The sequence below is a fragment of the Pleurodeles waltl genome, chromosome 11, assembly GCF_031143425.1.
Source record: "Pleurodeles waltl isolate 20211129_DDA chromosome 11, aPleWal1.hap1.20221129, whole genome shotgun sequence".
NCBI classification, from domain to species: Eukaryota; Metazoa; Chordata; class Amphibia; order Caudata; family Salamandridae; genus Pleurodeles; species Pleurodeles waltl.
Window position 1 is genome coordinate 232,476,359 of NC_090450.1, and position 23,420 is coordinate 232,499,778.

Consider the following 23,420-nt stretch of genomic DNA (forward strand, 5'->3'; position numbering starts at 1 on the left):
GGAGCCCAGTGTACACTGATGAATGCTAAATTGTACTGCCCACAAGCAGTCTCAGGCTTAAGGGGCACGGGCACCTTGTTTATACAATGACACACGTCATTGTAACTTAGTACGTAAAGATGAATATTTGCAGGTGGGGTGGCGAGAAAGTTCTATGAGCCAGTGATTTCCGAAGGTCAACAGTTTACAGTGAGGGAAAGCAATACTCTCAAGACATCCAGTAACCCGTAGACTCCCTTACTCAGGGATCACATGTGCTCTCGGCTTTGCTTTTAGACAAACCTTTGGGCGTCGCTACGCCAACCCGCTGCGCGTGCTTTGTGAAGGGCGGGTGCGCGCACGGGTGGGACGGGGAGCAGCTGGAAAGTGTAGCAAACTTAGAAGGTGACTCTGTTCCGTACGTGTCCTGCGTAAAAGTGCTCATTCGAAGGGCCAGTGAGGTTTGCTGCGCTGTGCTTGACGAAAGCGCAACTAGTGTGCCGGAGGACTCTGCCACGAGCTTTGCACCCCAGACGGAGGTCTATCTTCACAGGAGCCTGTCAGCATGAAGATCGAGTTCGCCCCCTTGAACATCCCCCTGTCCCGCAGGCTCCAGACCGCCGCCGTTTTCTTGTTCCTGCTGCTAGGTACAGTCTGGAATTTAGAGTACTTTCACTGCATTCAGTTTTTTAAAACACATCATTTTTTTTTTAAAACAAGGTTGCCACGCTTGTAAATTAACGGAAGGAAGCAAGCGGGTGGTAAATCGGCTCGAAGCTAGAGATCGCCGTGTAACAGGTTTTGTAATCCTATGAAAGTTACTACCTAAATTAGAAGTCTGCGAATACCAAAACACAGCAGTAAAACTTCCTTAACTGCCCCCTACAGTCCCCACAGAGTAAGCCCATCTAATTGCAGACATTACAAGGATAGTTCATTTAAAACGTGGGCAGACCCCGTCCTCCTACTCCCTAAAGATCGGAAGTCCCAGACCATACGTGAAATATTTAAGAACAGGACAACTAGGGAAATAATAACCCGTGTATTGCATGGACTCCAGTACCCTCATTTAAGAACAAGCATTGGCAATGCCAGTAGTTCTGGCCTTAAAGGACTGCTGTATGGTAATGTGAAGTAGTACAAGTAAATGGCATGGGAGTAGATATATATGTGTGTGTTTTCAAAGAACTATAGGCTAATATTGATGTAAATTAAAAGATCAAGTGAGACTTGTACTGGTTAAGACTGTCTTGCTCCCATCTGTGCTGCTGCAAGAGAAAAACAACATATATTATTTATTTACTTATGATTAGGACCACCGGAATTAAGTGGCTATGGACCACCAAATTATGTGTCACAGTTGATGAAATTATGCTGTAAGAAAAGTCAAATTATGTTGCATAGTGTGGCACATTTGTTCATGCTATTAAATATTTTGTGATTTTTACTCATGGTACTACTTCCTTGTCAAATATTTCACCTCGTTAGTACCAGATTAACAACCAAATCCAAAAGATGGCCAGTTAACCTATGCACAGGTCCTTCCACTCCGCATGAACCCTCACCACCACTTTGTTAGTAACTTTTAATCAGTTTGAGCTAAAAGCAATTTTTTGTTAAAATCTGCAGATTATGGAGGAGATGGATTATTTCGCCAAATCCATAACTATGCGGAAAAAGCTGAGGAATCGCACCTCCCCAACCCCCCCCCCCCCCCTCCGGGAGCGACCCTTGCCTATGGGGTCACTCCCCCTGTGTGACATTGGCACCAAAAAAAAAATCCCCGGTGCCTAGTGGTTTCTGCCCCCTTGGGGGCAGATTGACCTAAAATCGGTCTAAATACAATTTGCCCCCCAGGGGAGCGACCCTTGCCTAATGGGTCGCTCCCCATCTCTAAAAAAACAAACAAACAAAAAAAAAAACACACAAAAAAATTTGCCCTGGTGCCTAGAGGTTTCTGCCCCCCCGGGGGCAGATCGGCCTAATAACAATAGGGCGAAATGGCCTGAAATAAATGTGCCTAGTGGTTTCTGCCCCCTTGGGGGCAGATTGACCTAAAATCGGCCAATCTGCCCCCAAGGGGGGCAGAAATGGTCTAAATATAATTTGCCCCCCAGGGTAGCGACCCTTGCCTAATGGGTCGCTCCCCATCTCTAAAAAAACAAACAAACAAAAAAAAACACCCCAAAAAAATGTGCCCTGCCGCCTAGAGGTTTCTGGCAGATCGGCCTAATAACAATAGGCCGATCTGCCCCCAGGGGGGCAGAAATGGCCTAAAATAAAATTGCCCCCCCAGGCCCCCAACCCCCCCCCCCTCCTGGAGCGACCTTGCCTACGGGGTCACTCCCACTGCGTGACATTGGCGCCAAAAAAAAAATCCCCGGTGCATAGTGGTTTCTGCCCCCTTGGGGGCCGATTGACCTAAAATCGGCCAATCTGCCCCCAAGGGGGGCAGAAATGGTCTAAATACAATTTGCCCCCCAGGGGAGCGACCCTTGCCTAATGGGTCGCTCCCCATCTCTAAAAAAACAAACAAACAAAAAAAAACACTCAAAAAAAATGTGCCCTGCCGCCTAGAGGTTTCTGCCCCCCCTGGGGGCAGATCGGCCTAATAACAATAGGCCGAAATGCCTGAAATAAATTTGCCCCCACAACCCCCCCAACACCCCCCCCAGGAGCGACCCTTGCCAACGGGGTCGCCCCCCCTGCGTGACATTGGCGCCCCCAAAAAAATCCCCGGTGCCTAGTGGTTTCTGCCCCAATATAGGCTGATCTACCCCCCAGGGGGGCAGAAATGGCCTAAAATAATTCCCCCCCCCCCCGGGGTCGCTCTCCTTGCGTGAAATTCACGTAAATAAAAAAAAAACTCCCTGCTGTTTAGTGGTTTCTGTCCCCCTTTGGGGGCAGATTGTCCTCATCAAAATAGGCCAATCTGCCCCCAAGGGGGGGCAGAAATGGCCTAAATATAATTTGCCCCCAAGGGGAGCGACCCTTGCCTAAGGGGTCGCTCCCCACACCTAAAACAAAAAAGTAAACAAAAAAAATATATATCCCTGGTGCCTAGAGGTTTCTGCCCCCCCTGGGGGCAGATCAGGCCTTCCCAAAAAATGCCCCCCCTGGGAGCGACCCTTGCCCAAGGGGTCGCTCCCTTATGACAATTACACCCCAAAAAAAAAAAATCCCTGGTGTCTAGTGGGGTTTCAAAAGCCGGATTGCAAGCAATCCGGCTTTTGAAACACTCGGAGAGACTTCAAAGGGAAGGAAATACATTTCCTTCCCTTTGAAGCCTCTCCGGGCCTTCCCCACGTGATCGAAAGAGAAATGCAAAGCATTTCTCATGGGGGAGGCCCTGTGACAAGCGAGCGCTGACGTCACAGGGAGGGTGGGGGGGTCGGGGGTGGAAGGGGAAGGGCTTCCCCTTCCATCCCTGCCTTGGGGGGGTGGGTGGGGAGTACAGGGGGGGGAGCGCTAGCGCTCCCCCCAGTTCCCGTGCCTTGGACGAGGTGACCTCGTCCAAGGCACACGGGAACCTCTGCCTTGGACGAGGTCACCTCGTCCAAGGAATGCTAGAGGTTAAATATATATTCCAAAATATGCCTTAAGGCGCTATAAACCAAGGTGCAAAAACAGTCATTCTTTTTCTGTACAATATGCCCATGGTGAAAAACACACTGCACTTTTTCAGTAATAAACATTTATTCAGGTCGTGCTTCAGTTCTGGATTTCACTGACAGAAGAACAAGTTGTGCTGACAGCGTCAGGAGACCCCAAAACAACAAGCAGCTAACAAGCATGTTTCACGGTTAAGGTGAATCACATGATCATCTCTGGTCCAGTTGATCTGAAAGGCTCTTTGTTGCCATTGCGAGCAGGTAGCATTTGCTGAGAGTGATTTTAGTTAGTTCTTTCTGGCAACTTACAATAAACATGACAATCTTCTATGCATCTATTTAAAAAAAAAACAAATATACATATTATCTTGTTTGTTCCTTCTTGAGAATGTACGGTTCCATTTAACATGCGCAAATTGGATGTTTTCTGAACAGGGGCATAGTGTTTTATTTTCAAGAACAGCCTGTGGTTGTATTCTCATGAGGAGAGTGTGGGACCTTTTTCCTTATGCAGGGTCATCCCCAGGCTTTTTGCCTCCTGCCTCCTATTTTTTTCTGACCTCTCGCTGTTGGCTCTAGGACTCTGAGCACTTTATCACTGCTAATCAGTGCTAAAGTGCAGGAGCTCTCCCATCTAAAGTTGGTATGATTGGCTTATACCTAATTGGCATATTTAATTTACCTGTCAGTCCCTTGTACAGTGGTATCTCTATACCCAGGGCCTGTAAATTAAATGACACTAGTGGGCCTGCAGCGCTGCTTGCGCCACCCACTGAAGTAGACTTTCAAACCTGTCTAAGGCCTGCTATCGCAGGGCCTTTGTGCACAGTTTTCTGCCAAAGGGACCTGGCATCTAAATTTACTTGCCAGGCCCAGAACTGCCCTTTTACCACATGTAAGTCACCCCTAAAGGACGCCCTAGTTAGCCCTATGGGCAGGGTGCCATGTATGTAGAAGGCAGGACATGTGCCAGGTAGCGTGGCCTGTCCCAGTAGTGACAAACAGCCTAACTTGGTGTCTCACTGCTGTGAGTGCTGCCTTCTCATAGGATTGCATTAGAAATGCCCTGCCTTACGTGTAAGGGGTATTGTCTGATTTATGAGAGGTAGCGTAGGCATGTTTGGTATGGTTGTGATGGTGATAATAAATGCTGCTAACTGGTGTAGGTGTGTTTTTTTATTACTATTACAGACATGCCACTTCTAGAAAGTGCGCATTTCTCTGTGCTTATGACTCTGTTGTTTTGCAGCTTGACTCCAATCCACGTCTGGGCAGTGACAGTTGGGCTTTGTACATACCTTTCAGACAGCCTGTACACAGGGAGGTTGGAGATGTCACAGAGGTGCATCTGCATACTGAATAGTCTTTCTGGGCTGAGAGAAGGGAGAGGCCGGGCACACCAACATTTGTAAAGGCTGTGCCCTGGCCTCACACAATAGAGTTATTTACCCCCAACTGATGTTTGGAGCCTGTGCTGGAGGAGAGAGGTGGCACACCCAGAACCAGTTGTAACTGGTTGGAACCTTCCCTCCCCCACCATTGTAAAACACTGTAAAGACCGAGTATAATTACTGGGGAGTTTTCCCCACAATGGGGAGACATTTTGGAACTGGACACAATGCTGCTGGAGAGACTCACCACCAGGAACCGCCATGGACTGCTGCTGCTGTGCTGCCCTGTTACCTGCCAGGTCACCTAAGAGGAACTGCCTCTTGCCTGCATTTACCCTGTGCTGGCCTGCTGCTGGGCTCTACCACACTGTGCTCTTTTGATTTAGTCCCCAAGGGGCAGGGTGCTGTTGCCCCTGACCCCTGCATCCATCCTTAGCACAAGGAGTGCTTCCAGACTTCTCAACACTAAGCGCTTTGGAAAGCGCTTTTATCCTCGAGGCTCAGCGCTGCCTCTGTTGTGGTCCTACCGCTGGAAAAGCATTTTTTCACTGTGGCAAGGAATCACCTCCGCTACCCGGGCTTAATCTGATGCCCTAGGTGCTTTTAAAAAAGCGCGTCCCTGTGCCCCGTGTTTGCCGCCGCAGCCCGGGGAGGCTGTATTATCGAAGCACGAGTGTACCGCACTTTAAAGTGCCCCGGGGCACGAAGGAAACCCTTTTGCTGAAAACCAGAGCAAGCGTGCTCCTATTGGTGCCCCCAGGGCAAGGTTCGCTCCGTGGAGCTTTCCCGGGGCACAAGAAGTCCCTTATTCGGGCCTGGACGACGCAGGAGGCAGGCAGGATAGGAGGAAGCCTCTCCTTGCCCTGCCGAGCCCAGAAGGGCTCTTTGTTGGACCACGGGCGGGACGGCAGCCTCGCTGGAGGGTCCCCCGCGCCACAGGTCCCTTGTGGGCCAGTGCCATCTTCATGTTTCCCTCCCCCCGAGTGGAAGGGCCAGTGAAGACCGGGGGGAGGACCCTCAGCAATCTCGGGCCCCCAGAGGGACCCATTACCAATCGGAGGGGGTGCATGACGCCCCCGCTCCTCCCGAGTTACGCTGGGGACTTGGGCCCCCCTCGTGCGGGCCGGTTGAGGTCCGGTGGGGCCCCCAATGATTGTAGGCCCCAGGAGGGGCCCGTCCTGAGAGTGGAGGGGGTGTGTGGCACCCCCTCCTTCACCAGAGTATTGGCTGACCTTGGCCCCCCTTTGTGAGGGCTGGGGAAGGCCCGGGGGGCCCCCAGCAATTGCGGGCCCCAGGAGGGGCCCGATAGGCATTCAGAGGGGGTGCATGCAGCCCCTCTCTACCCCAGAGTGTAAAGGGGAGCCCCCATGTTGCACAGAGGAGCGCCAGGGGCCCCTTCTCCATTCCTTGGCACTGGAGGTGCCTCATCATAAAAGCAGATACTCCTAAGGAACAACATATATGGCCTAAGTTCTTCTTAAAGACTTTAGTGACTTATATTTTGCCTACCTGTTTTATGACGTATTACATATGTGCATGCTGATGTTCCTTTTATGAGCATGACTTGCTAATATGTTTCCTGACTTGCCATAAGTTTTATAATCTTCTTAGTATGGGCGTTTATGATATTTCTATAAGTGCATTGGTGTAGAAGCGTGTTTCCTGACTACTGCTTATGTTGCAGAATACTAAGTAACCTGTGTGTTATATGTGACTACTGCTGGTTCTGCAGAGTAACTAATGTGGGGATAGTGGGTCACATGTGTTGTGTGTGTTGTGCAAACGCTTTACACATTGCCTCTGGGATAGGCCTGACTGCTCGTGCCAAGCTACCAAGGGGGTGAGCAGGGGTTATCTTGGATGTGTAACTCCCTTGCCCTGACTAGAGTGGGTGGGTTCTGCCTGGCTGAGGTGCATGCCTTAGCCAACCAGAAACCCCATTTCTAACAGAGAGTATCTGTTTGATTCGTGGAAAATGTGCCTACAAACATTCAGTCCATTTGTATAACTGCCCAGCGAAAACTGTGCCAACAGCCCAGACTGTGTGTTAACAGAGGTAGGCCAGGTGAACTAATAGTTTGTTTTTCTCAAGAGCTGGTAGTTGATATGTAAATATTTAGGATATAATGTGATACAATAGACCAAAAGGAATGTACAGAGGAGGAAGCTGGGGGACCTGGGTCTGAGATGGCTGAAGAATGCTTTCTTGGTGGTGGGGGAGTGGAGTAGTGGTTTTGAGGATAGTGGGGATATAGGCACGCAGAGGGGTTGCTGGTTGTGTTGTGTGAAAGATTTGGGGGGGCGTGGGGTATTTGGGGTCTGAGAAACTGGAGATGATTGGAAAATTGGGAGATGCCAGGTAAAATCTAGCCCCAAAAACTACTCTACTGGCTCTAAGTAGAAGCACACATCACCTTCAGAATCACCTTTTTATTTTTACGTATCTGTATTGTTTTATGCAAAGCACCACATGCGCTAGTAATTTCCAGGTATGTTACACATTTTTATACAATGCACCTGCCAATCACTCGGTCTCTCACCCGCAGTGTCTTATTGTTTCACATTGGATTGAAGACTCATCAGTTCCTGCGAATAGGAGTTACTAATACCCCTCTGGAACACGGTCACACAAAGACCATAGCAGTGATAAAATGCAGTGCAACAGTACATATCACTGGACCAGCCAATAATCCTTACGAACCTTAGGTTGCATTTAAAATGTATCATCAATATTCCATGGGGGCTTTATGATGTAACTGGCCATCAAAGATTGGACTCAAAGAAGCCCAGCTTGGATATGAGCTCAGGCTCAGTGTCTCTGGAACAGTTCTCGGAGTAGGGGTGCTAGGTCAGTGTTAGATCAGTGGGATTGTGAAAAGCGCGTGTGTGGCAGAAAGCGTAGCAAATGAGCCACGGCCATTCAGCTGAATAGTTATTGGAAAGAAGTGTGTGCCCTTTGTGCATTTTGCCACACACTGCTCCAAATATATGACTACAGCGCGGTGTGCTGGGGTGCTGCCTTTTATAGAGTGCACGTTTTCCATTCACATTTTATATGGAAAAGATCAGAAAATTAGTATCAGCCATGCAGCTTTACTGCCAAACCTATTTAGTGCACGAACCACATGTGGAAGTTTGATTTCAGCTCATATTTATCATTTGTGCATCATAAAAGTAAATTGTCATGATCTTGTTTTGAGCTTATAGAAATCTTTGTTTCCATCACACTTTAGAATCGGAAATAAAACAATATGCCTCTCTGAAACTTTCTTTCTGCTGATATATTTGTAATGTTAATTTAGAAGTAATTACATTTTCCTGTGTGTTAGAGAACAGTTGACATCCTCATCCTTTCATTTCGTCTTTTGTCTACTTTGGCGAAATTGATATTTGGTCCACATCTCAAAATTTCCTCTTTTTCCATTCAGCAAAGGAAAAGTAAACACCAGTCACCATGTCAAATGAGCACACGTTTGTCAGCATATATTGCAGGATATTTAACCTGTCTACTCGAGCTTGCAAAAAATGCATAAAACAAAATATAAATGCCTCTTTATTATTCATTCATTTTCTGAACTTAGGCAAGTTTATCTTGGGTGTTGCAGCATCTCCCACCCATACCTCCAGCGCCACCACATGTAGCTTCCCCAGAATCAGTGCTTTGAATGGGCAGGAATTGTAAGGAACTGATTTGTTCACTTCTTTTTTTGGACCACTATAGTACCAGCACTTCTGGGGCAGGGGTGTTTTTTTCTTTTTTTTAAGAGGGTACTTATACTTGCCAATAACAAACAGGTACTCTGTGATAGGGAGTAAGTGCACTTCTATTTATCCATATCAAACACTAAGGTCATTCTAAGCCTTGGAATGAGGGGGTATTGTCTCAATGGTGGTGGTAGGGGTGAGTGTGGGGGGGGTGAACATGGGGAGATTTGGGGCGGAACCCTATATTGCATTATCCCATGGTACACCATGCTAAACAGTCCTGCCCAATTTAAGAACTCTCTTTATGGAACAAGTTTTGCAATTTTTCACTTGGGATGAGTTAAGTTTTCATGTGTCTAAATATTTCCATATAAATCAAAAGTGTGTATTTGAGGATGGACAACGATTTGTCATCAAATATAAACACACACACACCAAAGGACCAAGGACTGATTTACCTGTGGAGACCGAAACGTCAACCTTCTATCCTCTCTAACACCAATCAGTTAACTTCATTCATCTGTCTGCAGGTTTTGCTAACTGGGAACGGGCTTTTGATTGAAAATGCATGTTTTGTTAGGTGGATATAATGTTCCCTACTGACCATTTTAAGCACAAAAATTCACCTGTATGTTCAGTATGGGCTGGTATTGCTGTGGAAAAATGTTGTATCGAGAACCCCTATTGAATATTTATGAATGGAATGTACTGTGATTTGTTTAGAATTTTCATGAAAAAGTAATATTTTTTTCGGTAACAAAAACAATTTGTGATGGTATGCCTTTCTACTGATGTCTCTTATTTGATTTAAAGCTAGTTGGATTATTATACCAACCTAATTAGAAGTATATTTTAAGTGACTCCTTCAGGAACACATTGTTGCATAGGAGAATTTACAGCCAGTTTCCCGGTGAAATATTGGGTTGCCTTATTTTATTTGATGTGCTTCATTAAACAGCACTGCAGTTGTAAGGGACAAAATAACTTTGGGCTCAGAGGGGGCAGTGCGGGCATGGGGGGGTATCCCCACACCCCGTTTAAAAAAAAAAGGCGGTCACATCGTGGTAAACGCCAGCATCCAGAGTGTGTCGGTGTTTGTCCTGTGCTGAAATGTCTGCATATCTAATCAGTGACTATCTAGTATTTAAACTGTTTTTGGTAATAATAGAACAATTTTTAAATACATTTTTTACAGAAGTGGATTAAAACCTGTTTAGCAATGAACCAGGTATATTACAATATATTCTGTTGTTTTTGTACCATGTGTTTTTAATTTTCAAGTAAATTGCTAAATGGTCCACTATTAATACATAGTCCGTGAAAAGGAATGTGCTAAAATTTAGTTTTATTTATAAAATACAGTTTACTGCACAAAATATCTTGTACCCTATTTTTTATTTTCACAGTAATTATGGAAATTCTCATAAAAAGTTTGTCACTTAAGTATGCATCCTAGTGAAGTCCGTTGTTTTAGTGGGCTGTTGACCTCTGAATTGCAGAGATGCTCAGAGGCACTGTTTATTCGATACAATGAACTCCAATATCTTACACTATGTAGTTTTTGTATGAAACCAATGCTATAACTCTGTATGTTATTGTTGCAAGGCAATTCCTTTATCATTTCCAGGGTGTTTTTTGTATAATGGCAGCGGCACTATATGTTTTTCAGTGATACTAGAGGCTGCAATTTCACTTTATTTTAATGAATAGTTTTGTTTATTTCAACCATAAAATAGATTGTAAAAAACAGACAAGGGAAACAAATTATCTATAACTAATATTGCCATCTACAATCAAATCATAATTTTGTGCCATAATTTAGCTAGTTTGCAGACCACTTCACACATTCTCATCCATGAAAAATAATTTGTGTTGACTTGATCAGATTCATAAAAATGTATTTTGTGAGATGATTACCTTGGCACAATTTAACAACATATACCTAACCATTAATTATTACACAGCATGCATCAATAATGATCACAAAGAATTGCTTATCAACTCCCCAGCAGTTCCAGAATCAGAAGCCGATAAATGCAAAAAACCTAGCTGCTGCTTTGGAATTCTGATTCATTGATAATTTCAGTGCTCTGGCAGTACATTGAGCGATAGTTTAAAAACAGGAGAATTTGGTTTCACTTGTTATTTGTTATCCTCTTTTAGCAACTGTTAATAAATGTGTCTTTAAAGTATGTTCTTAAAATGCAACTTCATACTTTCCGGCTTCTCTATACCATCCCTAGGGAGAGATTAATCTTCCCAGCTGATGGAGTTCTGCAGCCCGGGGATTACTTAAAACAAAAGTAACATCAGTAGCTGAATATAACCGATTCTAGGTGTGTTGTTAAATGCAGTTGCACTTCAGAGTGTCAAGGCTGGTTTTAGCACAAGCCCCCCCAGTTTGTCCATCAGTCCGCAAGGGAGCTCTGAAAGTTAAGTAGGAAATGGCTTTGGTAGTCACTGGAGGTTCTCATGATTGCCTTTCTGTTTTTGTTAGTGAACCCCATTAGTCCTTTTACAGTTGCCTGCTAGAGATTTTTTTGTACAGATTTTAGGGATCTCCTTTTGAGAACATTATTGATAACTTTGCTAGTTATTTTTGCTGACCATTTCATGAGACAGACACTTGTTTTTCCAAGAAAATTTGATTATACATTATCCATGGAAACCGGACCTCATTTCCTTCCAGGATTACCCCAGCTCTCTTTCATTGTCCTCCTGATGAAGCTCATTATTTGGACATTTTGTCACCTCTGCTATTGCACGTCTTTTTGATTGTCTTCTTCTCAGGCTTACATTTCTTTAAGACCAGACAATGATCCCGTTATTTATAATGGGATTGAACCACAGTCAACTGTAAAATACACAGAGCCTATATGATAGTAGACATGCAATTTTCTTGATGGGTTGTGCCATTCTTGGTTTGCTGATGCACGTGTTGATCATGCTTTATTGCCTGAGTGTATGGCTTCAAAGAGAAAGCAGCAAGCATGTTTACATGCCCCTACACTCACTGTGGCACTATATAAGGGTTTTTTCTTTTTTTGTTAATGAAAGAGTTTGTTCTATTTTTTTGTGATCTTTTAAATCGCCAGTACAATGTATTGTATAGATTACTACTAGGGACCTTTGCTTGCTTTGATATATTTTCCACAGCATCTTATCTTGATCTTTTAAATGTTCACTGAGAGGAGGTTAAGAGTCATTGAAGGCCAATTAGTCGATAACTGAGAAAAATCATAGCGTCTACATTACAGAGCATGCATACAAGAACTACCAAATTTCTCTGAAAACTCACACGTTGCAAAATGAAAATTATGCAAATCAGTATTGTATTGCAGAATTTATATAGCGCTTACTACCACTATGTGGGGTGCTGAAGCGCTTGCCTGCATGGGTAGTGCACTATACCATGTAGGGTGTGTCTTAGTTTGACTTTTGCTCTAGGCAAGACTGCTGGTTTAAAGCTAACAGTACTTATGTTTGTAGGTGACTATGCCAGTCCTACAACAAGTTGCAACTGTCGTCCCAACCTTCCTGGCTTACAAATAGCACCTCACCAAAAACCCACACAGTAACAGGTGATTTGTGGCAGCCCTTACGCATAGACTCAAGAGTGTGACATCTCGGGGAGTGTCGTTGTTAAACGGAGATTACCCCTTTCTCACATAAACACCATGTCTCAATCAAACGCAGGCAATGAAGAAGATGCAGTAAAGTTTTAATAGGTTTTATTTAGCAAAACTGCACTCTGCGATAAGTTGAATGGGCTGCAATGATTAGGATAATGAACATTGCAAGAAACAGAATGGTAAAGACGAGTCATTAATACAAAGACCCCCACCATCTTACAATAACGTGGAATGACATAAATTATGAGATATGTCCGAATACCTTAGCATAATGAGCCTAAACCTCTAACCTAAAAGAGAGCTAGGTATATTAAACCTAATCTGCGAGTGCAAAGTCCATGAGAAGAGCCCCCAACCCTCGTTACCTTGGAATGAGGTCTCTAGGTCAGACTCCGTAGGGACACAAAGAGTAGGTCAGAGTCAAGGCAACATGCAACATCGATAGCAGCGATGGCATCTGGTCGGAATCCCTCTGACTATGTTTAAGTGAGGAGTATTTATACAGATCTGCTTGGACCCCTGACGTAGGTCTGTTCTCAAACAATAGATAACAAGACATGCTTGGGACAGTAGTTTATATAAAAAATTCCCTCAAAAGTTTGAAGAGGGAAAGTACCTAATGTGCACACCTACAGTTTATTTATCTTTGTGGCTTGATATTGATGCCTTAGCGCGGTGGGACTGATAACGCAAAACTAAACATGGGCCTAACTAAAAATAAGGCAGCCATCTTAAAAGATTCAATTAAATAAATGCACTTAAACAGAGCAAGCTAAGTAGGGTAAAAGTCAGTAGGTGACGGGGACACGAGCTTGCAAGCCAAAGGCTAAGCTAACTCCTGTTTCCCATTAAAACAAACTAGGATTCACTACACCCTCCCCATTGCTGTAACAAGTATGAAGCCATAACTTGACGCCATTGAGGGAGATTGAACACAAATGTGGAAAATGCTCTGGACTAATAGCATAAAAACTAGATAAAAAAAAATCACATTTAAAAAGTCTTAAAATCAGTAGCTAAAAACATACAAAGAGGTATAATGTAGACCATGACAAGCACAGTATGCCAAAGTAAGGGCAATAAATGTAAACTTTGAATTTGGTATAATAAGCCAATCATGAAATTTTCTAACAGTAGTCATGATCTTGAAGAGCATCTTCGAAGCCATCGAATGGAAAGGACCTCAGGAAAGAGGCCCCTTCATTGGATGTTAGATCGATCACAGGATAGGAAGATGGATCCAGGGAGCAGTAGTGCGTAGTAGTCTCTTGTGCAGGTCCACCTGCAGGAGTGTCGCTCTCCAAATCGCCAAAAAGAGCCAGATCATTCACCAAGGGTGGGTCATAAGTGGCTTCACGAATCAGCCTTAGTCTCAAAGGGCACGACCGTGAATGAACCCTCATCGGGGACATCAGCAGTGCTTGGTCCACAGGAGGCACTGGCGTTACAGCAGGCCTCAATGTAGGCAAGTGTTCGAAGAGGCACCATACGCAGCGAAAGACTGGTTGCACAAACTATAGGAGTGGTCAGAATGACAATGACCAATCATGCTCCAATTCCTCCAGCAATGAAGCATTAAAGACCTGATCCATGCGTTCACGGCACAGTTGCTGGTGGCAGTGGCTCCGTTGCTTCGCCTAGCTGGAAAGACACAACCACTGCGAATCAGAAGAAATAGCAGCAGTATTAAGCCAATCAATGCCAAAATTATAGGAAAGCCGCCAAACACACTGGAAAAGAGTGAATGGATGGCTGATGGAATGACTCAGAAGACAGTCTGGAAGATGGGCATAAATCCCGACCCAACAGCCTTAAAGAAATGGACAATCCCAGTAGTGCTCGAGGCATTGAAAATGCTGGATACCAGTTCTCCAAAGTGCTCGGTGAAGTTGGTATTTAATAGCGATTGTATCTCTGCAGATGATCTCACAATCTGGAGAGCATACGTCTCTCCAGCTGATGTCAGCGCAACTTGTTTTTGGAACAGTAGCGCCTTTAGTCTGCGAAGCTTGTCATAATTTACATTAACAGTATCAATGTGAGGCCACATTTCTGATACTTTTATCCCTCGTGTGGGGGGGGGGGTGAATAAAACCTGTCTACAACACATAACGACCTTAGAGACTGAAATTGCATAGGCCGCTCAGCACCCCATAACTTCCATTCGAAAGTACATGAAATGCTGGTCGAATCGAAGGGACGGGAGTACCCTTCAGAAAACAGGCCAAGTTTGCAATCCCCGCATTGCAAAGGCTGTGAAGGAAACCTGCTTGCAGATCAACGAATGACTAACAGTAGTTTCACATTCGCTTCCGCTGATAAAGACCTCTGTTTTGCCTTTCAGACATTTGAATTCAAAGGGCAACTCCCACTCTTCTTTAATGTAGCTATTACCTTGTTGCTCGTACCTGCCCACAGCAGGATGTTTAGGCATTTCGAAAAACGAAAAGTGGAAATGGGCAGATTAATGATGCCATGTGGAAGCCATAATGTTGAAGGACTTTCTGCAACTGTGAAAGGCAACTTTTCTAACTTGTCTGTGTGATGCATGGTGAAACTTGCTTCCCTTTTGGCCATTGTCTGTTGTTCCCTGGATAAATTAAAAGCATTGAACAATTTGCTTATGTTAACGTACTTCCTTGGAATTCAGCCATTTTTCAAAGTCTGTAACGTCCAATCTAACTGCATGATGGAACGTAGCTGACTTTGTCCATGATATAAAAGGGACATGTCTGTGTGAATGACATCAATCGCAGACTACACTATGGCCCTCATTCTGACCCTGGCGGTCTTTGACCGCCAGGGCGGAGGACCGCGGGAGCACCGCCGACAAGCCGGCGGTGCTCCAATGGGGATTCCGACCGCGGCGGTAAAGCCGCGGTCGGACCGGCACCACTGGCGGGGTCCCGCCAGTGTACCGCGGCCCCATTGAATCCTCCGCGGCGGCGCAGCTTGCTGCACCGCCGCGGGGATTCTGACCCCCCCTACCGCCATCCAGATCCCGGCGGTCGGACCGCCGAGATCCGGATGGCGGTAGGGGGGGTCGCGGGGCCCCTGGGGGCCCCTGCAGTGCCCATGCCACTGGCATGGGCATTGCAGGGGCCCCCGTAAGAGGGCCCCTACATGTATTTCACTGTCTGCTGCGCAGACAGTGAAATACGCGACGGGTGCAACTGCACCCGTCGCACAGCTTCCACTCCGCCGGCTCGATTCCGAGCCGGCTTCATCGTGGAAGCCTCTTTCCCGCTGGGCTGGCTGGCGGTCTGAAGGAGACCGCCCGCCAGCCCAGCGGGAATGTCAGAATTACCGCCGCGGTCTTTCGACCGCGGAACGGTAACCTGACGGCGGGACTTTGGCGGGCGGCCTCCGCCGCCCGCCAAGGTCAGAATGAGGGCCTATGTTTGTTAGGGATTAAATCCTGTTGGACAGAGTGTTCATGCGTTATCAACAACAGCTAAAGCCTTTTCTAAGTTTTCCTTGTCTATCTGCCTTAAACGCACAGCAGCTTCTATCTGAGAAAGCTTCCAGATATCATTATAGATAGCATAAGTCCTGCAAGTCTATACCCTCAGAAAGAGTGTTAAGATGTTCTTAAACTGCGGCTAACGTGTTAGTCTGTACCCATTGTTGGCATAGTCTACCCACACTGCATGTTGTAACTATACCCGTGTGCTGACCCGAGACAAAGTGAGGGTTTGTCCGGCTAATCTTGAAACCCACTGAGGAATTCACAAAAGGTACCTGACATCTATTTGTGTCTATTGGTCAAATCAACCACGTGCCGGGACTGGAAAGTGAAGAGTTATAGGTACCATCCTGAACCTTTGCATCTAGCTCTTCCTCAGTGAAATTCAGGAAGAATAGCCACTTATTAAACTTTGCCAGTGTGTGGATACTGGGTGTGTTCATTTCTTTTATTTTTGCTAACCCCAGACAGGATGTCTGTTGAATGGTGTCATTTAAAAAGATCATTTGTACGCGAATCAGGCATGCTCTAAATAAGCTTCCCTACCTTGTATTTGCTAATCTTGTGTTCCCCATACATTCTTTAAATCAACAGTTCTCCTCCAGTATTCGTAACCTTCAGCTGCAAGTCAGGAAACAAAGGAATCTGAGTAAATCAGCTTTGTATCAGTTAGCAACATTTTCCAAATTTTTGAAGGTGGTAATTTGAAATAGTAGGACTCTAGATGTTTTGTGCCATGCCCCGAAAAATAAGTACATTTATCTAAATAACGTTTTCGGCTCCCCACAGGTGGTGTTGAACAGTGTTCCCACTGTGTGTATTTAAGTACTGGCCTGTGTCTAGTGGCATGGTGCAGGTAGTAATGTCCCCTGTTATTGTAGCAGAACATTTCCCCATAATTCATTGTATGTCTATATACATAATCACTTTTTAAACACTGAATAGTCCTTCGTTTCAGTTAACATAGAATCAACTGTCTGGACTTCCCAATCATCAGATACAACACCAGGTGTAATTACATCAGTCAGAGAGAGTTTGAAGACATATGGAATTTTAAGGACCTCAGTAGGCACGTACATATCAAATGGAACGTTGTCCCACACGATCCCATCAGGAATTGGTATAGCTGAAATGTTCACCAGGGACAAGTCCCTTCGGACCTTATGTAAGGAATGATATGGAGTTAAGACCTCATCCACAGGTGCAACAGAGGAGTGTTAAGGAAGGTAATGACCCTTTACGAGCAACAAGAAAACAGTCACAAAACCAATCCATAGAAACAATGCAAAAAATGTCAAGCAGAACTGTAAATAGTTCCATGGGTGAATTAAGTAGTTATTTTTAAGCCATTGGTACAGCTTACGTGTCTTTGAAACATTTTCAGTTACTGGAATGGATGAGTCTGAAGAAAAGTCATCAATGTCGATGAAGTAACCAGAGGCAGTCTCTGCAAACACAGGAGCAGGTGCATCAGCAGTGGATGGATCCACTTCGCCTGGAGGCTCATAGTAAACGGTGTCGTCAGTCTATGTATTGTTGTAGAAAACAGGCAATGGTGGTAAGATGACAGTTTTAGTACCCTGTACTCCAAGAACTGGGTCCGAATTCCTTCTTCACAGCGATCTTCTCATGAACCAGATCCCCGACTTTAGGAATCCAGCCAGTGGAAGTTGTTGGTAAATCCCTTATTTCTAAGGTGGCACCACTGGCGGATGATTTATCATCACAAAATTGCTGAAGCTCCTGTAAAACAGTGAGATGTTCATTTATATCAAAAGGTGTGTCTGCTGCCACCAAACCAGGGCCATCAAGATCTGGGACATATATAGGTATCCCAAAGAGAACCTCTTAGGGAGTGCGTTCCCCCAAGGACCCTCTTGGCAGATTACTCAGTGCTCTCTGGACCCCATATAGTTGATGAAGCCAGCTGCGGCCAGAACCTATTACTCTAGCCGTTAAGGACTGCTTTAGGTCACGGTTCCGCCCCTCCACAACCAAATTTCCCTCGGGATGGTATGGAGAGGAGTAATGGAAATGAACCTTCTTCTTCCCCATGGTGTCTCTTAATGCCTTAGAGGCAAATGTAGGGCCCTGGTCCGAATGGAATGCTGCAGCCGCATATGTACCGACAAAGATCAGCAAGTCTTTTATAACAGTTAGAACGTCAGCCGACCACTGAGGCCATACCCATAGGAATCTAGAACAAGAATCTACAGCGACTAAAATCTATTTGTATGCACCATCCAGTTGGAGTGGACCGCAATGGTCCAGGTACACACATTGCAGTGGCCAGCTGAACACTAAGAGGGGTGTCTGCGGTGGGCGTTTGATGTTTGAGCCCTTGATTTGCTGGCAAATGTCATTACAAAGGATGTATTGTTTTGTCTGTTTGTATAGACCTGGCCACCAGAAGCGTTTCCGTAAGAGTGTTAATGTGGGTGAGATACCAGCAAGAGCAGAAGCAACACCGTCATACGGTGCTTTTATTAGATCTAGTCTTTAGTCTTCGTTGGGGATCACTCAAACTCCAACCCCAGGAAGTGTTCCATAAACAACATTCTGTGCACTGATGTGGTAAGAATATGTTGTAGGGTATGCTTTTGGGAGAGACTTGCCTTCAGCTGAAGCTTTCACGGCAGTCAGAATTTAATTATCCAGTCTCGTCTGTGAAGGAGTCGCTGCAGTCACAGAAGCTGTAGCTACTGCAGATTTGGCTGCTTCATCAGACAAAGTATCGCCAGTAACGTGTACTCCTACACGTTGGTTGCTTGGTGTATGTACTACATGGACACACAGTAGCTTATCCTTAAGATCAGCCACCCTCCACCACAAGGTTTTGTGTTTTATGGTGTTCCCTTTGAAGCCTCTAAACCAGTTCAGCTTCCAGTGATTGAAGTAATCTTTGTAGGACCAGATGCAGTAGTATGAATCACAGGCAATTAAAGTCAGCAATCCTGGCTCTGTGTGTTCTAGCGCTAGAATAAGGGCTTTGAGTTCAGCCAGCTGAGCTGTGCAGTTCCCTAAGGTCTGTGTGTAGGTATTGTGAGGGTGGAAGATTCCATCTTTCATCATTCTGCTCATAGCTGTGCATGCGGCTGAGTGTTGATGTTTTGTACCTACAGCTGGTTGTGCTGAACCATCAGTGTAAATGACAGTATGGTAACTGTCAAGTGGCAAAATATCTAGAGGAGCAGGGTACTCCTGTTTGTATTGGAGAAATTCTTGTGTCTGAAGTTTTGAATCAAAGATATTGTCAACATCGGTGGCAGCCAGGGAGGCTGCCCACTGAATCCTGCGTGGATGTAATGCTTTAGCATTAGGAACACTTGCTTTGGTGACATCCTCTAATGCTGGCACCGGGGTAACGACAATGATGCGTTTCACTTGGGCAAGTGGCCTCTCCTTAATGACAGCCATCTGAACTGCAGTTAAAAATTTTTCCTGTGGGTGCAAAATGTTGTTCTGCATTTGAGTATAAATGCAATTTATATGCTATGGGTACTGTATCACCTTCATTAAAGGTGACTTAAGTGAACCTAGTGGCACCAGCAATTATTCTGATGACCAAATTTGTTTTGTTGTCACATGTGTGCAAGTGTTTTGCTTCTAGCATGTCCTGTTGCAATTCCCTAAACACATGTGTGTGTTTGTTCAACTGACGGGTGTCTGCTAGAAAAATCAGGGCGTATTAAGTCATAGAGTGGCTTGATACGTTGTGAATAGTCAGGAATGTAAGTTCTGCCAAAGTTGAAGAAACTAAGTAAAGACTGTAGTTTCTTGAGGGTTAGGTGGGTGAGGTTGTGCATATTTCTCTAGAAAGTGCGGGGCCAGGCTCCTCCCCTTGTTTGATACCTCGTATCCCAGGTATAGTACGCTGGGAAAGGCTATTTTAGTTCTTCTAAAACTAAATTTAAAGCAGAGGTCTGCGAATCCTAAAACGATCCAATCGACCCTGGCAAGATGAATGTTGAGGTTGTCCTCTGTGAGATAGATGTTATCTATGTAGGACAACGCCTCAGATTCAATATCATGTAATATTGATGTTACCTAGGCTGAGAACAGCCCTGGGCTGTTCTTGTAGCCTTGGGGCAAACAGCAAAAGCATTTTTGTGAGCCAAATGAGAATGCACTCTGGTCCCGAATTTCGTGTGCTAAGTTTTGGCAGAAGAACTCGTTTTAAATGTCCAACGTTGTTTTGTATTTTTTGCACAGTATGTTGTTTAATTAGTGCTGTTCTATGTGAATTTTGTATAGCGTATTTATGTGTATAACTGCTTAAGTGTCTGTAATCTAAGAGTGTTCTGTAGGAATGGTCTGGTTTTGCAACGGGGAATAACAGGTTATTCATTGCGGAGACACAGGGCTCAATTACTCCTTGGTACTCGAGCTGAGTGAGGATCTCCCTCCCTGGAGCTTTTGCCTCGTGTTTAACAGGATACTGTGGCTGAGGTGTAGACCTGATGGGTATTACTTGACAAGGAGAATCCTTGTCCCAACCTACATGATTGCGGGACTACGCAGGTGCCTGCGCTAAAGCCCAGTTGACAGCGTAGCCTTGTTTACCGCTTCTGGAACAAGATCAGAGAAAGAAGGCAAAATGACATCTTCCCCATGTGGGAGTTTACAGATGTGCTCAGTTGACCGATCCTTTTCGGCCATCAGGATATCACAACTAAGTTCATCCCAAAATATCATACTAGTGGTGCGCTCTACTTCTCCCTCAATTTGGATATTTTTTTTTTTTTTGATAAAGAAATTTTATTAAATTTTGCAGTACAACATGATGCCAACGGGCATCAAAACAATACAATAATGGTAAAGTCCTCGGTCCCTGCTGCTTTCATCACTAATGTTACTCACCATCCCCTCTTAAAGGCCCGCTACATCCTCCCATTTCCCCCATATCTTCTTGTGTTTGTGTAAGCAACCTCTGGCCTCGTACACAAGTTTCTCTCGCTGCGCACACCAATCCACTCCCCGTCTCCACTTAGCCAGTGCCGGAGCCACCCTGGCCTTCCAGTCTGCCATTATGTCCCTTTTAGCCACCAGACATGCCACCCCTAAGAAGGACCGATCTGCTCTTCGTAGCTCTGTATCTCCCATCACCCCGAGAAGGAGGGGCAATGGCGACCTCTTTACCTCCTTCTGTAGGGCCTCAGATATCTCTTGCACCACCCTTTCCCAATAGGCCATTATAATCTGGCATGTCCATACCATGTGGTAGAAATCCGCTGTATGATACCTGCAGCGGGGGCATTCCGCTGTGGGGCGGAGGCCTGCTTTATGTAACATGGCAGGTGTGAGGTATGCGGTGTGAAGGAAATAGGATTGTATTAAACGGAAGCGTGTGGCCATTGTTAGGGAGCGTGGGGCCATTAGTGCTTCTGTCCAGTCCGTTTCCTCCATGGGTCCCACCCAACTCTCCCACCTTTGGCGAAGCTCTCTCAGGGGTCCCCCAGTGGCGGTGATTAAGGTGCGGTAAATCTGAGAAACCCCTCCCCTTCCCAGGACTCCCATCAGTGCCTTGGCTTCCATGGGGCTGTGCTCGGGTATGGTGTCTCCTGTCTGCAGGTGAACTAGTAGGGCATGACGTAGTTGGAGATATCGATGGAATTGTGTTTTGTTTAAGGAATATTGTTTCTGGAGGTCTTGAAAAGATCGTATATGTGTCCCTCTCCAAATATCTCCCAGCGTGGAGATCCCTATGGTGTCCCATTTCTGGAAGCCCTCCAGACCTGCTACATGTATCAGCTGCTTCCCCTGCCATAGCGGAGTTTGTTCGGTTAGGCGCCCCCACCACCCCGTCACTTTCTGGGCTGTACGCCATCCCAGAAGTACCATTTTGGTCACATCTGGAGTATCCCGGGGTATCGGGCTCCCGTAGAGTATGTCAAGGATCTGTGGGTAGCCCATTGTCTGCAATTCTAGTTGGTATGCGGGGTCTGTCCATCCACCTCCCATCCAGTCATTAATTACAAGTATATGCATCGCTAGATAATAGTATTGAATATTCGACATGCCCAGTCCACCCTCATAAACATCCCTCTGACAGGTTTTTAGCGACAGTCTTGTACGTGAGCCACTCCATATGAATTGGCGTGCTAAAGAATCCATCTCCCTGAACCATCCCGCGGGGAAGGGGTGTGGAAAATTCTGCAGGAGGTATAAGATCCTGGGGAGAATCATCATCTTGTACAGCGCTATTCTACCAAGTAGATTCAGGGGGAGGGCCCTCCAGCGCAGAAGGTCGGTTTTGATTTTCTTTGATAGCGGCGTGACATTGAGTTCCCACGCTAGCTCGGGGAGAAGTGAGATATGTATCCCGAGATATTTAAAGCTGTTTCTCCGTATCGGGATATTCCGTTGCCAATCTATACAGTCGTGCGAGCGATGAAGGGGGATCAGTAAAGATTTGGCTGGGTTCAGGGTCAGCCCTGAGGCTTCCGCGAAAAGTCTAAGGATCTCTAGGACGCGTGGGCCGCTTTTGGATGGATTGGAGATATACAGGAGCACATCATCTGCGTACAAAGCCACTCTGTCTTCCGAACCAGAGGGCCAATGCCAGCCCTCGATCAGTGGGTCGCCTCTCATTAATATCGCCAGTGGCTCTATCACTAGTGCGAAGAGCAGGGGAGATAAAGGGCATCCCTGTCGAGTCCCACGACCAATGGGGATTGGGTCGGAGACTACTCCGTTCACCCTGATTCGAGCCGTCGGGTTAGAGTATAGGAGTTCCACCAGTCCCCGGAATTTAGGTCCGAGCCCGTTTTTATATAAGACCTGATTGAGGAAGGACCAATCTACCGTATCAAAGGCTTTTTCGAAGTCGAGTAAAAGCAGTGCCAACTGCGTATGCGATAGCACTTTGCGGTGCGCCAAAGCAAGATGTAATCGTCTGATGCAGTGTCTTGTGCTACGAGTGGGCATAAAACCACACTGGTCAGGGTGCACCAGCGTGGGCATTACCTCCCTCAGTCTGGAAGCAAGGATCGAAGAGAGCACCTTGACTTCCACATTTAGGAGCGAGATAGGCCGGTACGCTGAACATTGTCGTGATGGGGGTTGAGTTTTGGGGATCACCACAATAGTGGCTTGATCAATCTCTGTTGGGAAGCGGCCTTGATTCTCCGCTTCTTCGTACATGTTGAGCAGGTGGGGACCCAGAATATCGCTACATTTACTATAAAATTCCGCTGGAAAGCCGTCGGGGCCTGGTGTTTTGCCTGATGCCAGTCCCGATATTGCGCTGCAGACTTCCACAAGATCGATGGCCTCGTCCAGTCTGTCTCTCGCCTCTGGAGTTACCACGGGAAGGGTAATCTCATTTAATAGGGGGGACTCTCTCTCAACAGCAGGGCGTGGATGCCTGGCGTATAGACGGGCGTAGTAGGAGGCGAAGCTATGCGATTTCCACTGCTGTTTTGACAAGGGTGCCTGAGTCATCTAAGATCTCCGGTATAATACTGTTAGCCATGGGGCGGGTGGCCAGCCAATGCAGTAGTTTCCCATTTTTATCCCCCCATCCATAAATTCGGCTTGCTGAGGCTCTCCACATGTGCTTGGCCGAATCTAGCATTATATGTTTAATATCTTCTCTTACCCTGGTCAGTTTCCTCATGGTTGTGGCCGATGCCAA

The 23,420-nt window shown here is 45.8% G+C and overlaps 1 protein-coding gene across 1 annotated transcript in view; it reads left to right on the forward strand.

The window, feature by feature from the left end:
- Positions 1–316: 316 nt before the first annotated feature.
- The window catches only part of LOC138265606 (2-acylglycerol O-acyltransferase 1-like), a 192,112-nt gene continuing 169,008 nt past the window's right edge, over positions 317–23,420 (forward strand). The window contains exon 1 of the mRNA XM_069213467.1: positions 317–626. Coding sequence (XP_069069568.1) covers positions 545–626 — 82 coding nt within the window. The 5' untranslated portion in view covers positions 317–544. The remainder of the gene's footprint in view (positions 627–23,420) is intronic.